This window comes from Halyomorpha halys, unplaced genomic scaffold, assembly GCF_000696795.3.
Source record: "Halyomorpha halys isolate HHAL.00 unplaced genomic scaffold, Hhal_1.1 Scaffold1255.1, whole genome shotgun sequence".
Classification (NCBI taxonomy): Eukaryota; Metazoa; Arthropoda; class Insecta; order Hemiptera; family Pentatomidae; genus Halyomorpha; species Halyomorpha halys.
In genome coordinates this window covers 52,189-68,918 of record NW_027112719.1, presented here as the reverse complement: position 1 = coordinate 68,918, position 16,730 = coordinate 52,189, and the positions used below count along the sequence as shown (strand labels likewise).

Below are 16,730 nucleotides of genomic sequence, written 5' to 3'. Positions count from 1 at the left end.
TTGAAAATAACCGAAACTCAGGAACACGATTTGTATCGCTTACTAAAACTAGAATTAAAATACCTTAGAAGACTAAATATTATTATAAATATGCAATTACATGCTATTAATATTAATATATATTTATATAATGTTGTATTTATTTGTTCAATAAATTAAATTAGGATGTAGGAAGAAAAATTATCTTTTATATTATAATTCTCCACCTAACTAACAAGGGGAGGCTACGGACGTGTGATCACCAATTTGAAACTTTTTTAGTGATACTAGTTCGAAAAATACTAGACCCGTATCGGAGGGTTCTTGTCAATGCATCATAGGAGCCGAGGAAAAAAATATATTTTACATAATTTTTAATTTTTTTTTATATTATCGCATGCCACCTTTCCACTGAATGTGATTAAGTGGTATTATATACTAATAGATTTTTTTCCCCTTTTTTTGTGTGTAGAACAATAATAAAAGGTTGTCAATTATATTAAATGAGTTCAAAGTAAATAAAAAATTACAAAAATCAAAAGTCGTTTCCAGTAAACTAGACCAAAAAAAAATTAGTTTAGGAAAAATTAAGTCACATTCGTTTTTTAGCGTTTTTTTGAAACATATGATAAATTAGAAATTTTAGGAAGATGTTTTCATTCATTGAATCTATGACCAATAATAAACACTTCGATATTTTCGATACTTTCGTTCACGTACTAATTCATAACTCCTCACAATGGTATCCAAATCCACCATAATTGTTAGTTTAGGTAGTTTGTAATTATTGTAATTGTTAGTTTGTAGTTTGCATGTGGAATGAAAGTCCACTAAGCAAATTAAAAATTATTTAATTATTTAAAAAATAGCTAAACCATAGACCACGTCAAATCCTTCAGGACGCAGGGAGGAAGTCGCAATATCTGAATTGATAAAAAGGCATGAAAATATAACTAACTAATTCTATATCTGATCAATAACCAATAACCGCCTAAATGTAATATAAAATTGGTGTTAAATTTTTAAAGAAAAAATAACCTACTAAACAAGATTCAAACTCTGAATCTAAACACATTTAAATATCACATTAAAATAATTAACTAACTGAAATTTAAATAGTTTAGAATCCATAAATTGAAATAAAAAATAATAATAATGATAAAAAGAATTAAATTATCAAAGGTAGAATACCAAACATCTAGGAATATAAAATATGAAACATGGGCGTTGATAACGATCGGATTTTACGCTCTAAAGCCCCAATGAACAACAACAATTACAATTGTTAGAAAGCTGAATTTTAGCTCTCCCAATCCATTTCAATAACTTTTTGGTTTTATGCCTTTATATGAAAGGGAAAAGGCAGTTTAAGATAAATAAAATATTCTGAAACGTTTAGGTGTAATAATAAGTCTAATACTTAAATATATTTAATAGTTTATTGTACCTAAATTAATTGATTATTATGATAAAGGACAATATTCAGCAATAATATTTACAATTAAAAAATCGTATAACCTAATTAAAAAAATTAGTAAATATATCGTCCAAAAAATTATTCTTATAGTAACAGTTGACGCAGTAATTATTAGTTGTCATAAGCTCCAATATTTACCTTATATATAATCCCTTAATCATATACAAAGTAAACTAAATGTTAATTACAAAAAAATAAAATCATATAAATGGTCAGAAAATAGGAAGACTAGGATTTGGTCTAACGTATGTTTATTGATAGTTCATTGTCAAGACGTATACATGTGATAGTTAACATGGCAATTGCTTCACTGACATTGCTCGTACTATTAGTACAAGAACCGGGAATAAAAAAAAGACAGTTATCTTACCCCAATTTTTGATTACTTCAATGAAAATTATCTATAATTACTATTCAAAATTGACGAGTCTGTCAAGTATAGGTAGGGGGAATAAAAAATGGCGGCTGTTTAAAAACCTTAAAAAAACACTAATTTTTCATTTGCAGCTTTATATCTTATAAACAACCAACAAAAATAGAAAATTTAAGAGAACATAATTCAAAGAAGAGTAAATTTTCTGAAATGTTAGCCCTAAAAGAGCTATTTACCTCCAATAGTTCTCGAGATATAGTTTTTTAAAAAGCAAAATTTCATAAAAATCTACTGAAAGATTAGTAGTTAGTTAATTTATTTTGAAAATTCTATATCTAAGGAACTATGTGACGTACAGATGTCTATTAGCACTCAAATTAAAGCTAGTTGAATGGACTATAAAAACGTTTATGACCTTTACCTTCGTAGTAATAGTAGTTTTCATGATATTTGCTTAAATAATTTGATTTATAGTTGTTCGGACAATAAGTTTGATTTATGAAAAACTTCATTTCAGAAACCGTTGGAGATGTCTGCCAGCACTCAAATTAAAGCTAGTTAAATTTAATACAAAATAGTTAATTATGTTTATCTTTGTAGGAGTAGTAGTTTTTTTTATATTTGACAAAATAAACTCACAAAATGTTAATTCCTAGTTGTTCGTATAAAATGTTGGATTTTTTAAAAAATATATCTCTAGATCCATAAGACGCACATATTTCTGCCAGCACTCAAAACAAAGGACATTTAACTTACTATAAAGTAGTTTATGACACTTATCTTCGTAGAGGTAGTAGTTTTTATGATATTCACATATGAATATGAATTTTCCCAAACAACAATAAATCAATATATTTTAGCAAATTTAATGTAAACTATTACTCCTACGAAGATAAACTTCATAAACTACATTATAGTTCATTAAACTAGCTTTAATTTGAGTGCTAATAGACATCTGTACGTCAAATGGTTTTTGAGATATAAATTTTTCAAAATAAATTCACCAACTACTGATCTTTTATGAAATGTTGCTTTTTAAAAAGCTATATCTCGAAAACTATTTAACGTAAATAACTCTATTAGGGCTCATATTTTAGCAAATTTACTCTTATTTAAATGATGTTCTCTTAGATTTTCTTGTGTTGTTCCTAATTTTTAAGATATAGAGCTCCGAATGAAAAATTAGTTTTTTTTATCGCTTTGAAACAGCCGCCATTTTTATTCTTCCTACCTATACTTGGCAGACTCATCAATATTGACTAGTAATTATACATAGTTTTCATTAAAGTAATCAAAAATTGGGGTGAGATAACTGCCTTTTTTCTCCTCTTGGGCTCTTGTACGATATCACGCCAGGCATAGAGCGACAGTATAATCATGATTGCAACTATCATACAGTTACAGTTACAACTATTCTCAAAGAGTGAGTAAATTGGCGACTATTTGTCGGGTAAAACGGGTATTTTCTAAGCGCTGAACGGGATTTTTTTAAGTCGGGAGAATCGACAGCATTATTCGTTTATATTGCAGCATGATTGAACTAATTAATGGAAATAGTCAAAACCTATCTTTAATAATATATTTATCTATGTTTAAATAATAGTTTGGTATTAGCATTGATCATAGAAGAGGGATTAGATGAAGGCTCTAATACTGACTACAATAAACCAAATCACTGTACATTTACAGTGGCCTAGTTTCCCTCAATAATAATTTATGGCATGAATAAATGAGTCTGGGCATTAGAATAATTTTACACTTGCCTAACTTTGAGGAAAAGAATCACTATCTTTGTTCTTTGAACAGTAGTTGAATTGTTCTCACAATTATTATGAAAATAATTTAACCTTCATCCTTAACAAAAGCTCACATTGACAATCAAAAGTATATTTTTAGTAATACTGCAAATGGATTCTTAAAGTTAAAAATATGTTTGAATGCGTAGTTTTATTTAAAATATGATATATATAATACTGTAGAGGACATCTATGTCTGTTGGACATTGCTAGACTATTAAATGAAATTGTAGACTAAAGGTTTGATTCTCTGTTTTTATTGTGTATATATGAGATATAATTAGAGAGAATGCTCAGACGATAGTTCAAAATAATTACAATTTTTAATTTACTTAAATTATAAGTAGCACATTTATGCGAACATTTTTTTTCCTTTTTTTCTTGAAAATTACAAGTGTATTTAAACTGAACATACCAGAAAATTTTATAGCCCATAATGAAAAAAGATTTGTGAAGAAACTACCCAATGAAGTACTCCAATAACATTTCTACATTCCAAGATCTCTTATTTTCAGTCACCTCGGAAGACTGCCAGAAATAGAAGAAATAAGGTCAGGAACTAGTGGCTTGCATAGTTAGAGAGTTTACTAAAGAATGATTTAAGTCTGGTTCGGAATATATAAACTATATGGAATATGTATTTATAGAAGAATTTATTTTTACTCCGTGGAGAGGAATTTGATGGCTCCGTAAGTCTAATTAGGCCTTATTACCTTGCAACGTTTGTCTAAAAGTGTTGTAACAATCATAATTGACGGGAAGTTTCCCATATTTTCATTCTTTTATGAGGATTATCATTTGTTCAGATTTAGTGAAAGGTAGAGGATGTGTTCGACAGTGATAAGTGGAATATTATTTAAGGATATTTTAGAGCATTCTATGGGTTTAGGACGAGCGAAAATTCTGCATAAACCGTGGATTTACTGCATTGCCGACCACAGGCATGGCACATAATGTTGGCCAACCATTATGTCTTAATTATTTACATTCAGATATGTCTGTACTAAGATTTAGTAATCTACTAAGTATATTCCAAATGTTATCCATCATCATCATCACATGATGATGATAATTGACAACTGTCATTACATTATTATTATTGTCATCCATTGCTTTATTAGATTTAAAAATAGCCAAAACAATACTGATACACAAACAAAATGGCGACGATCTCAGCTCGTTTTTTGAGTGATGTCATTCTCCATTTAACAGACGTAGTAACACTCTAAACCATGTTAAATGTTATGTCGAAGAAGGGAATATTTCTCCATTTCACATAAGTGTTTCCATTTAAAACGCTTTAACATGTTAAACTGAAGATCATAAATACTTATGTACCACATACGGTTTCCAGTAAATTCTGTACAACTCGGTATTGTACCCAATGGCGTAGCGTAATTGATGAGTCGAAGTGAGAGGGAGGTACTCTGTCGAAGCACTTTTAAGGGACGACAAAATTCCACATTAGATAATGTTATTTTTTATTACATTTCATGACTTTTCAATTTTTAACCTGTACAATAGAAAAGAAATGTGATTGTTCTTGACCAAAAAGTTCTTTAGAATTACGGTATAATTTAGTCTTTTAACTCGAAATAAATAAATAAGGGGGCGCCGAACACCCACGTTACGCTACTGATCGTGCCTCAGCCTAAACTGGTCGCCATCCTGTACAGGACCAAACAATCTCCTTAATATTTTTCCCTGAAATATCATGAAATTAAATATTATCCAACAATAGCTAAATGAGCTTAAATTGAACTAGCCACCTTTGCCGTAGAACAGCTTCTTGAATCACTCGCTACCTCGCCGTTTGTAAGTGAGGGCAGAACGGAGGACAATATCCTGCGTTTATAGGTTTGTTCCAACACGATTCAAAACTATCTAAATGGCGTTCGCATGATCCAAATCCTGTACTCCCATGTACCCACCAGCTTGATGACGTTTAAAATTTTTATAAGACTTATTAGATCTGTTCCAAAAAAATACTTATAAATATCAAAATATTTCAGGAGCATGCGTAGTACGGGGTTTTTCCATTTCAAAAACTGTATAGCATATGTATGCTCTTGACAATCAAAAATGGCCGTTTTTTGCGTAGTAAGGTCTGTTTGCTGCCTCATCTAAGAGTTTATTATGCTACTGTTTGATGACACCGTTCTTTGGGCAGCATTCCTCGCCACTTCCAACCTGATTATCTCTATATTGTGTTAGTTATTGTTTTGATTTAAGGAATCAGAAGAATTGGTGCTCAGGAAATTAAAATACAACAAAAATTATGCTATGGCCATCAAGTATTCCAGGCGGATCTTCTTGAAGGTCTTCAGGAAGTGCATAGCAATTCAGCGACATTGGTGCTATTGATTTCGGAATCGCCAATATGCGGGCAGGAATGTTTCCACTTGTCAAATAGATGTCATACCCTCAGATATGTTTTATATTCTTCCATCTAGAAAATAATTCAATCGAAATCTAATGTACAATGTCTAAGACGAAACGTACTAAAAATATTGATTGAATTACTATTAACCTCGGTGCATGTTTTAAAAGTGTTGAATATGAAAATAAAATGAACAAGATCTTAAGTCTCGAGTTTAATGTATATGTATATAAACTGTGAACAATGACAATGACGACAAAATTACTATTATTTGACGGGGAAAAAATCTAAGCGACTTTAATTTTGATAAGATTTGAGACGTAACAGCGTCCTGGTATAGAATATGTGATTTTTAGTCCTTCAGGAAGAAAACGTTGTGATAGTTATTTCTTTTATCACACATATGGCTCCCTAATTGTTACACTTCACGTAAAAGAACCTTTTTTTACTTCCTCTACCGAGCATTGCTGCATTGCCGTGTTGGGTTAGTAGGTATAGGTTGGATTCGAGAGGAATTAGATGGTTTAGTGGAGCCCCAAAGCTCAACTCCGTATGTCCAAATAGGCCTTATAATAGTCATGTAGATCAGTCTTTTGTAATGGATTGGAAGTTTGGACCGTTTGTATAGTAAATTGTAATAGTCGGAATCGGCGAGCAGTTTCCTGTCTTTTCAGTCTTGTATGAGGATTCCATGCCAGTCGTTTGTCCAGATTTAGTCCTAAGATTAAATATTAAATTGATTATTATAGAAATTAATTTATTAACTAATAATAATAGTAAATATTATTTTTGAGGCGAACCCAACGGTTTTATGTTGATACTACTAATTATTCTCCACATACATCTGTCTAGTGACGCTACTCAAACTGAAATCTTCTAAATGAGTCTAGCCGCAATCCTCTCTACGTTTTGGTCGGGCTTCCTCTCGGACGTTTACCCGTCGGTTCAGTGTTCATTAACATTTTAGGTCTCGTTACTAAGCCCTACAACCTTACCAGCCCATATATCTTATATCCCGCAATGCTATAACGGATTATATTTAGCAGATGCAGTTTCCTCGATTTGGGCCGGCCTCTGGGAACTGCTGTGGCGTCGGTTCGAATACGACCTGGGGGTTCGACTTTTATTTCTGTTGTAGTCCCACGAAATGAAGACTTGTGTAGATAACCCTCCTTCCCTCTCCCCCTCCCCCGCGTATATCATAAATGACCAGGAAGGGGGTCATAAAAAAAAACAACTCAACTCAGCGTTCTGTACAGTTCTAAGTTCTCTGCTTATTTCATTCTTTTTCGGTCCAAATATATTATACTGATTATATATGATAACTAACTACATTATATATGATACTTTAACCTCTAAAAACCAAGTCTTAGTTTCCCGCGTCCGTCAGGGCGCGTTCCTTTCTTGTAGAATAAATAGTCCGGGGGGAAAAACAGTTATTTCATCCCAGATTTTTTAATACTTTTATGAAAATAATATGTTTAGATTCAAGTCAAAATTGATGAGTCCGCCAAGCATATTTACTCAAAGACAGAATTTACCCTAATTTAAATAATGTACTACGAAGTTTTTAGTGCTGTAGGTAGTTTTAAGGATACGGAACACGGAATGAAAAATGAGCGAACATTTTAGGTTTTTCTGGAATAAAATAAACTTCAGGTGGCGTATATCTTAACTATTTTAATAAATAGAATATGGTTCGGGTGCGCTCAAATAGTAATAACTATTTTAATTGAGTCAACGAAAGAAATTTTGTATCTGCTTAACAACATTTTCATTCCCCCTAACTATGGTGGGCAGCCATCAATTTTTACTCTTAACTGTATACAGTTTTCGTAAAAGTAATTAAAAATTTGTTGTTAAATAACTTGTTTTTTTTTCTCCTCTTGGACTTAAGCAAATGGGTAAGCCTGGACTAGATTAGTTATTAGACTTTTACGATTCGGTTTAGATTTGTAATGATTTCGTTTTATCTAGCCCAATTACTTCACATATCAATTTCGATTCCCGTCTCCCGTTGTTTTTACTTCATTTTTTTTTTTTTACGGAGTGCATACGAGTAATACTGTTTTTCTTTTGTACAGAATTATTTTGTTTAAATACTTGTAACATGTTTATTAGTATTAAATAATACTCACAATATACATATTGCTACAAACTATTGCAGAATGGCTTATTACATAAATTGATTATTTGTTATATAAGTAAATTCAAACAATAAAAAAGTTTTTTAGAATTGTTGTTATACCAAGCCTAAAAAAAAAAAAATGGAAAATTTCCAGATGGTAATGATAAGTTTCGAGAATCATCTTCGGATGGCCTGCGACTTTGGTCGAATATTTCGTGTAACCACTCACATCATTTTCCTTACTGCAATGTCTTGTATAATTCTTTGCTGTATCAAAGCTTATGTCCGAAGCTGTTGCGTAGCAAAATTTCACAATAATGATAATATCTTGTCAAAATTTCAACTATTCCATTTCTCGGCTTTTTTATTTGTTAGCTGTACAATACACAATTAATATGATTGTGCTTGCCAATAGGTCTTTAAAATTCCTTTATATGCTATTCTTTTAAATTCAAATATCTAAATAAGGGAGCGGCATAAGTTTCCTCTGAACCGGGCAACTTACACAAACGCTACGCCATTGGTTCGACAATGATTTTTTTCTGGTTTAGCTAATAAGAGAATTACTTTTCATACAATGATCTGGAATGTTAAAGTAGATGTGACATATTCGAATTATCCGTTAACTGTTTTAGTGGGCACTTCGCAAAATATTTCAATAAACCTGGGTACAAGGTTCTGGATATATCTGATGCGCTGTATCTTTACTAAGACTGGTTCGAGATATATATATTGGGGGGGATTTAATTGACTATTAAGTGGTATATATGATCATTTTCCCAAATTATACCTTAAAATAATCTTACCTATATAAACTAAGGTAAGAATTGTTGTAAACAGTCTGCTATTGAAAATAACCGAAACTCAGGAACACGATTTGTATCGCTTACTAAAACTAGAATTAAAATACCTTAGAAGACTAAATATTATTATAAATATGCAATTACATGCTATTAATATTAATATATATTTAAATCTATATTATTTTAATATAGATTTAGTATATTAATTCATTGATATACTAAATATACATTAATAATATTATCTGTGCTACTACCTTTTCGTTGCTCGATTTACGAGATCGGTGCTATACCAGTTTTACCATATCATCGTAAGAATTAACTAAACTTGTTATTATTATGTTTATTTTTTAAAAACCTTTGCTAACCTAGTAAATTACAGGTATGTGATTATTATAGAGAAATTATTAAATATACTATTTCTGGATCACTAATTTAAACGTATTTAACAATTTATGGGCATTGATGATCTTAGGGTTTGACGCCCTAAAGCCCCAGCCAACAACAAAAACTTATTTAACAATTTAAATTAAAGCGGGTGTTTGGAACGCCCCTCCATACGCTTCAGAGTAAAACATCCGAGCCGCTCGTTCAAGGTGGGTTACTTTTATTTTTCCTTTATTTGACTTTTTGTTTGTTTCTTTATTTTTAAGTTTAAATTTTGGGCTATAAATACCTATAAATAAAATAAACATTACTTAATAATTCAAATCTGATTGATGTTACCGGCGGGATTGTATATAGTTTTTTTTTTGTTTTTTTTTAATCAATTTGCATTGATTAACATTCTTTCTCGAAAATACTAATTATAGGGTATTCATTTTGTATAATTTATTGCCTGGCGCAACAATAATGAGAAATTAGTTTTAAATGAAAAAAATAAAAAATTAAAGTCCCCACCAGAGAGAGAGAATAGGGATTTGTTTCGCTGGTGAGTTGGCAATATCGTGCTGTTTACAAACCTTACCTTCCCCAACGGAGGGTGCAGTCACATGCTGTCAGTATTATCAGTGAGCTCTGTTACAGCTTGGGTCACGTCAGTCTCTTATCTCTTCGCTTAGTGTTCAGTAGTTACAGATCCGCAAATATTTGAAATCTAACCACAACCAACTCACCAATATGCCAGGGCGTTTGATTTTTGGTGGAGTCGAAGGGTAAGTCACAAGCTAAGAGATTATTCATATGGTGTTATTGTGTCAAATATTTCTTTCCCTTGTCTATTCAACAGGATAATTAAATATTTCTTCTATTTTTTTAAGAAAAGTAATTTTAAATTATACAATTCTACTTATTTATAAATAAGAAAACAGATTGTAGAGAATATATTACTATTTTTATTCATTGCTTTGAAGACATCTATTACTTATCAAAATAAATATATTCCCTTTAATCAAAAATAACTATGTACTTTACATACATCAATGTCACTTCCAAATATTTTAAGAATTCACTTGCACTTTCATATAGAGAAAGCAACTTGTATTGTCCAGTTACTCCTTTTAAACATTTCATCTGATACTTATCTTTATCTTAAAATACTCTTCATAAACAAGTTGCATTTATTCACTACAGAATGCTCAACACATTGGTTTTGCAATATTTAAAAAAATAATCAAAAGATATTCTTTTTGGTTACACATCAAATTAAATTCATTCATTATTTTAATGGAACCTCCATGAATAGAGTGATTTTTATTTCCCATTTACATTCGCATAGGTTTTTTCCAATAGTAGTTAGATTTGCATTTTTTTTTCGTACATATTTTAACAAAATTATTCACTACATAACTTTTATAAGTGATTTTAAATTAATTTCATAGGAGCTCCAGGATCAAAATCCATTCTGTTTATTTTCTGACCAAATCCATTTATTATTTTTGTAAAAATTTCTTGTCTCTGATTTATGTGGCTTTAAAGTTTGTTTTCTTCTGAAAATTTATTTTGTCCATGTTTGTGCATGCATAAAAATGCATTTTGATCTGGAACTCCTCATAGTACAAAATTTATGATCAAGAGTTTTTTTAATTTTTATGAATTTTATATTGAACTGATTAATTAAAATGGAATGAGTAGATATCAATATGAATATTATATTTACTTATAATTTTGTATAATTACATGAGTATAATAGTTATTGTTTTTTAAAGTTAATTTTACTCACACACACAATATATATAAATATAATATATATTTGATTATATTTATTGTAAAAATGGAAAAGGAGAGAAGTAGAAATAGTAGCACAGGTATCCTAGAATGTTGGGATTCTTTTTTAATTACAAAATAAATGAGTTCATGGGCGTTTATATAAATAGATGTAAATATTTCTTTACATTATTTAATATTAATGAATATGATGCCCTCTGTAAATATTTAAATAGTGGAAATTGCATTTTAATAGAAAATTTAATGATATAATAGAAAGGTAATTACTCAATGCAAACATATCAGATGTTAATTGACACCTAGGTACACATTTACTTTGGATGACTGAATCTGACCCTTGTATTACTCTATGGCAGTCTTTACATCATAAGGTGTTATATCATTCTTTTCATCATAATGCTGGAGTACGACGGGAAGCATGAAAAAAAAAGAACACTTTCATGTTTAAGAGTGGACCAAGAAAAAGATTTTCTACGTTCCTCCTGAACAAATCAATGTTTACGCTCTATTGTTGAATGAGTATGCTTGATCAATGAGAAATATTTTCTCAGTTTGTTTATTGTGTACATGTGAACATATTTAGTTTTTCATATTTTATTTTAAGAATTAAATATCACAATATATATTAAATAAATCTTTATCACATTATAGGGGGGCCACAGTAAGCACCATTATTTTATTTAATGGTCATGGTGAGCCTCTTGCAGAATGCAGTGGACTAGGAACGAATTATTGGGTAAAATTTTAGTTATATTTTAAATTTGTATTCATATTCCAAGCTATATATTAATCTTGAGAAAACAGTTTTAAAGCTCAAATAATCTTATTTCCTCATAACCAGTTAATATGTTTCAAGGTTATTGTTAAATATAGCTTCAAATATCAAGTATTGACTAGGATTCTAAACAACATTTATCTTTATTGCATAAATTAAATCAGATTAAGTAATTGTTAAAAAAAAAGTAATATTTTGATTTGTTTTAAAGAAATTATTAGAGTAATAAATTCTAAAATTATTATGAAGATAATCTTTTACTTGTATAATTGTTTACATGTATCTATACTTCAATTAAAACTTTTTTAGCATTTTTTTTTATATGTATTATTTTTTAATTAAAACTTAAAGTAAAATGCTCAACAATGTTTCCAATGTTAAAATTAATGATTTACCTATAGTTTACGTCCAAATGTAATATGCAGTAGTATTTTTAAATATCAATTCCTTTTCATTTTATGCTCACTATTAGAGATATCAATAGTTATCTCATCCACCCACGCAAATAAGTCAGTGCAAAATCAATAAATATGTTAGATTTATTTGATTTTTTTAAATTGACATTGCACAGTATTATACATTTTTTCTATTTATTTTATTTTTTTTATAAGTCAAAATCATTTAGTACCTTATATTAGAAGAGTAATTATATGTATTTATGTGTTCTTCTAATATAAGTTAATTACTTAGAGACTATCTGAGACAATTAATCTGAATAATAGGTTAAAATTAAAACAGTCTACCTACAACTAAAATTAAGCATTAATTTGTGTATTCACCTGATGGTTGCATTCTGGAACCGTTTAATTTATTAACTTCCTTTATTTTTAATTTTCATATTTATTTTAATTCTTATTTAGTAATTTTTAATAATAACATTTAAAAAGAGTACATGTTTTAATTAAAAAATAATTTTTTTTGGTCGGACAAATACCTTATGTTGCGCTATATTTATTGAAAGAAAAATTCCTAAACATGGTTAAAATTTGTTTTGTATAATTTTTATTTCAATGTTGATTATAAAATATTATAAAATCAAAACACAAAATATTACCAAGTTGAATATTAAATAAGATTGGTTCTTCAAAAGATTTGTTTCTGTATCATTTTCATTCAAGAGATTAAATCCTCTTATGAAAAAATTATATATTTCCATGATGGAAATAAAAAAAAAAAAACATTCTGTGGTCAATAACACGCTTTTTTTTTTTAATGTCTTAGGAGATAATTCCTTTTTATCTTTGTTTATAAGATAATCTTATCCATTAGCAAAATAAATTAACTTTCAGAAAAATTACGCAACAAACAACTTGCTAATGACCTCTTTTTTTTTAAAACTTTGTTTCGAACATGTTTGTTGAAAAATATAAAGTTATTTATATTGCTGAATGATTTTTTCATGCATTGCAATGGTTATGTATAGAGCCTGGTTTTATTTATTTATTTCAAAATGGCAAATATTTAACAAAAAAGGTGATCTTAAAGATACAGTGTATTTACTAATGGTTTTTTAATCAATCGAACCCTTAATCTAATTAAATCTACAACTTATAATTACTCAATAGAATATTCAATTTACAATTTATACTAACCAAAGTTTGTTCTTACTTCAAATAAATGTTTTTTTTTTTAATGATCAAAAGTAGAAACATTCTCACTCATGTTGAAACAAAACATTATATTCCTAGTAGTTTTTTCCACATTATATGAAGTAATTAGGACTCACTTGAACTTAAAAATTTCTGAAGGAGTTACAGGATTTAATGATTCAAAATCTCTATTTTCTTCTTCCTTTTCTGTATTAATGATTCCGAGAAACTTGTTTTTGATGATTTGTAAAATTGAATAACCAGGATTTTTTTTAATACCTCTTCAAATTTACGATTGAGTTTTTCCAATTTCACTTGGACATTATTAAACTCCTTGCAGAATGATAGTATTTACCATAAATTACTTGTGAGACCATATTTTTTTTTTTTTTCATTTAGCGTTACATTAATTTTTTTCCTCCTCTTCTCTGTTCTTTATTTATTTATTTTTTTCTTGGAAGAAAGTCTGAAAATATTGAATTATATTTAGAATAAATGAGTAAACAGTTATTTTGCAAAAAAAAAAATTATTTATCCTCAAAAAATACAAAACATTTATTTAAATTAAGATCTTTTAATTTTAGTTAATGAACTATTTAATGTATGTTAAATCTGAAATTATAAGAATATTAATTGAATTATTGATTAAAACTGAGAAAAGCTTTCTTGTTTATTTTAATTAACTTGTTGGCACTACAAACTGATGTGGTCCTTGATCCATTTTTTTCATTTTTATTTTATACTTTAATTTATATATTTTTACTTTTATTATATAAATTTAGCAATATCTTACTTACATGTTATGTAAAGATGTTATTCAATGAATATTTTCATCATTATAATTTTCAATTTTCGACAGCACAATAGAATTATAACTTGTATTACAAACTATATCAATATATATAATTATTATAGTTAAAATGCAAGTATTACTAATTATATTGAATCTTAATAAAACTATTTTTCATGTTTCATATGACATCTTAACCATCATATTTTGCAAAGAACCACTCCAGATAAGAACTCCTTATAGAACAATATAATCTCCACACTTATTAATCTAAGCTCTTGAGTTTTTTTTTTTTTTATATATCCTTATGAAATATTTAAAAAAAAAATACAGCTATAGATGATGAAGGGTCTTTGGAATGTTATTATTTCAAGGTTAGCTAAATGATTTCCTAACCCCCCCACCAAAAAAAAAAAAATAAATAATTTTAAATTTAATTTTAGAGATTAAATCAATTTTATTATGGCATTAATTGGAACTGTTTTACAGCAAATTTATTTGAATTTTTTAAAAATAAATTTAATGAAAAATAAGTTACTTTATAATTTTATTAGTGAGGTAGAGCTTATATTATTGAAATGCTGGCTTATTTTCTTTAATTAATCGGTTGACAATTTTATTTAATTGCACAAAACATCCTGACCATCAGTACCTCACGCACATTTATTAGATAAATTTAATCATATCTTGTGAGGAAAAAAGATAGCTTAAAATAATTAACATCTAATGAGATTAAGAAAAATAAAGATTATTTGATCTTGACGATATTTTAAAGTTTTTGATATAAAAATATCTATAAGACTGGTTTATAATATTTTAAATATCTTAATAATTTAAATATTTTATAATGAATTTGATTAAAGAGCATTTATTTTTTAATGTTTATAATTTTTCATTTTTCTACTTTGAGAAACAAATGTTTTGGTGGAAGAATCGTGTTGATATCATTTTCCAAACTCCATATATTAAATAAAGTAGAATTGGGATATTTTTTTCTCAGCTCCCAGGGTCCATAGGATGGAATGGTTGGATAGAGGTCAATTATTTTTTAACACAAAATCGCCAAAGAAGAAATTTTTATCTAAATCGATGCTGACACACAATACATTTCCTTTGTGAGTGAAAAATTTACTTTTGTCAGCCTTCTGGGCTTTTAATGGAATAACTTATACTGTCGTAAAAATTGTGAAACCATGTAAGTTGAAAACTTTTTGATTTATGGTTATTTTATTGTTGTTAAAAATGTATGCCAAACAACAAAAAAAAATGTTAATTTTTTCAACTTGATTAATTACTTGCTAATACATACTATTAAAACAAATTTTCAATACGTTAAAAATTTAATGTTTTGGTCTCTTCTAATTGATAGTTTTGTGGTTTCACACTTTTAGAAAAAAATATGCTGCTTATAGTATCATAAAAAATAAATAAATAAATTATATCTTTTTGTTTGTAAAAACTTACACAATAAATTTTAATACTTAAACATTAATGACAAAAATTTTATGTTTAATTTTTCAAGATTTTGAGGTTATGTATAGTTGAAAAACATTTATTTTGATTTTCTTCAAATGAATTAATCTGTTTTTAAACTTAAGAATTTGACTAAACCTTTACATCATGAAATGTTTTGACATTTTATCATATTTATTTCAGATATTTTTATGAGCTGATATTAAGTTTGATTTTATTCTTTATTGTCCAATGTCTTCCAGATTTTAGGAAAAGAAGAGACTTGTCGCAGGATTGCCAATCTCATTGCAGAAGTAATGAACATTGCTCGTCTCCCTCGAAATACCAAAATCAACTCCATGGTAAGGTTATTGATTTTTAAAATCTATTGTCTTTAAATTTTTCAATGAGTATAAATTAAATTTGATTGAGCAGTTTATTAGAAAAAGAGAACTGTCGAACTGCATTTGGTTGCTGTAGATTTAGTATACTATTAAATCTAAATAAATAGTATAATTGAAATATATTCAAAGTATATAGCTGAAATATATCATTTGTTCTGTAAAAAAGGTGAATTAAACAAATTATTTATTTTTAGATTTTGCATATTTACTGGTATACTCATGATAATAATTAATATAACTATGCAAAACACTTAGAAGTGTACCAAGTTCTCAAAAATATGAATGTATTATAGGTTTTTATCCTGAAAGAATTTTTCTGATGGGTTAAGTACGAAATAAGCTCTTTTGAAAATTATTGGATTCACTCTTATTACGTAATAATGACGATATGTGTTGTTTTTTTTTATTATTAAACACATTCTTTCTATTAACCCAATTTTTGTTTGATTTTCTTTAATAAATGTAAATTGAAATCTAAAAAATTAAATGCTAAAATATTAAGTGTAGTTTTATAAAGAAGTAAAAATCTATAATAGTTTTTGGATATAAATAAATAAAATTGTATGTAACATGTTTATATTTATTACTTATTTGATACTGTACTTATATTTATGAATTATA

General features: G+C 28.0%; 1 protein-coding gene across 1 annotated transcript in view; it reads left to right on the top strand.

Annotated features, from left to right (window-relative positions):
* Positions 1 to 9,909: 9,909 nt before the first annotated feature.
* Positions 9,910 to 16,730, top strand: part of Nagk (N-acetylglucosamine kinase) — a 16,293-nt gene continuing 9,472 nt past the window's right edge. The window contains exons 1-3 of the mRNA XM_014433729.2: positions 9,910 to 10,087; positions 11,751 to 11,835; positions 15,969 to 16,067. Coding sequence (XP_014289215.1) covers positions 10,053 to 10,087; positions 11,751 to 11,835; positions 15,969 to 16,067 — 219 coding nt within the window. The 5' untranslated portion in view covers positions 9,910 to 10,052. The remainder of the gene's footprint in view (positions 10,088 to 11,750; positions 11,836 to 15,968; positions 16,068 to 16,730) is intronic.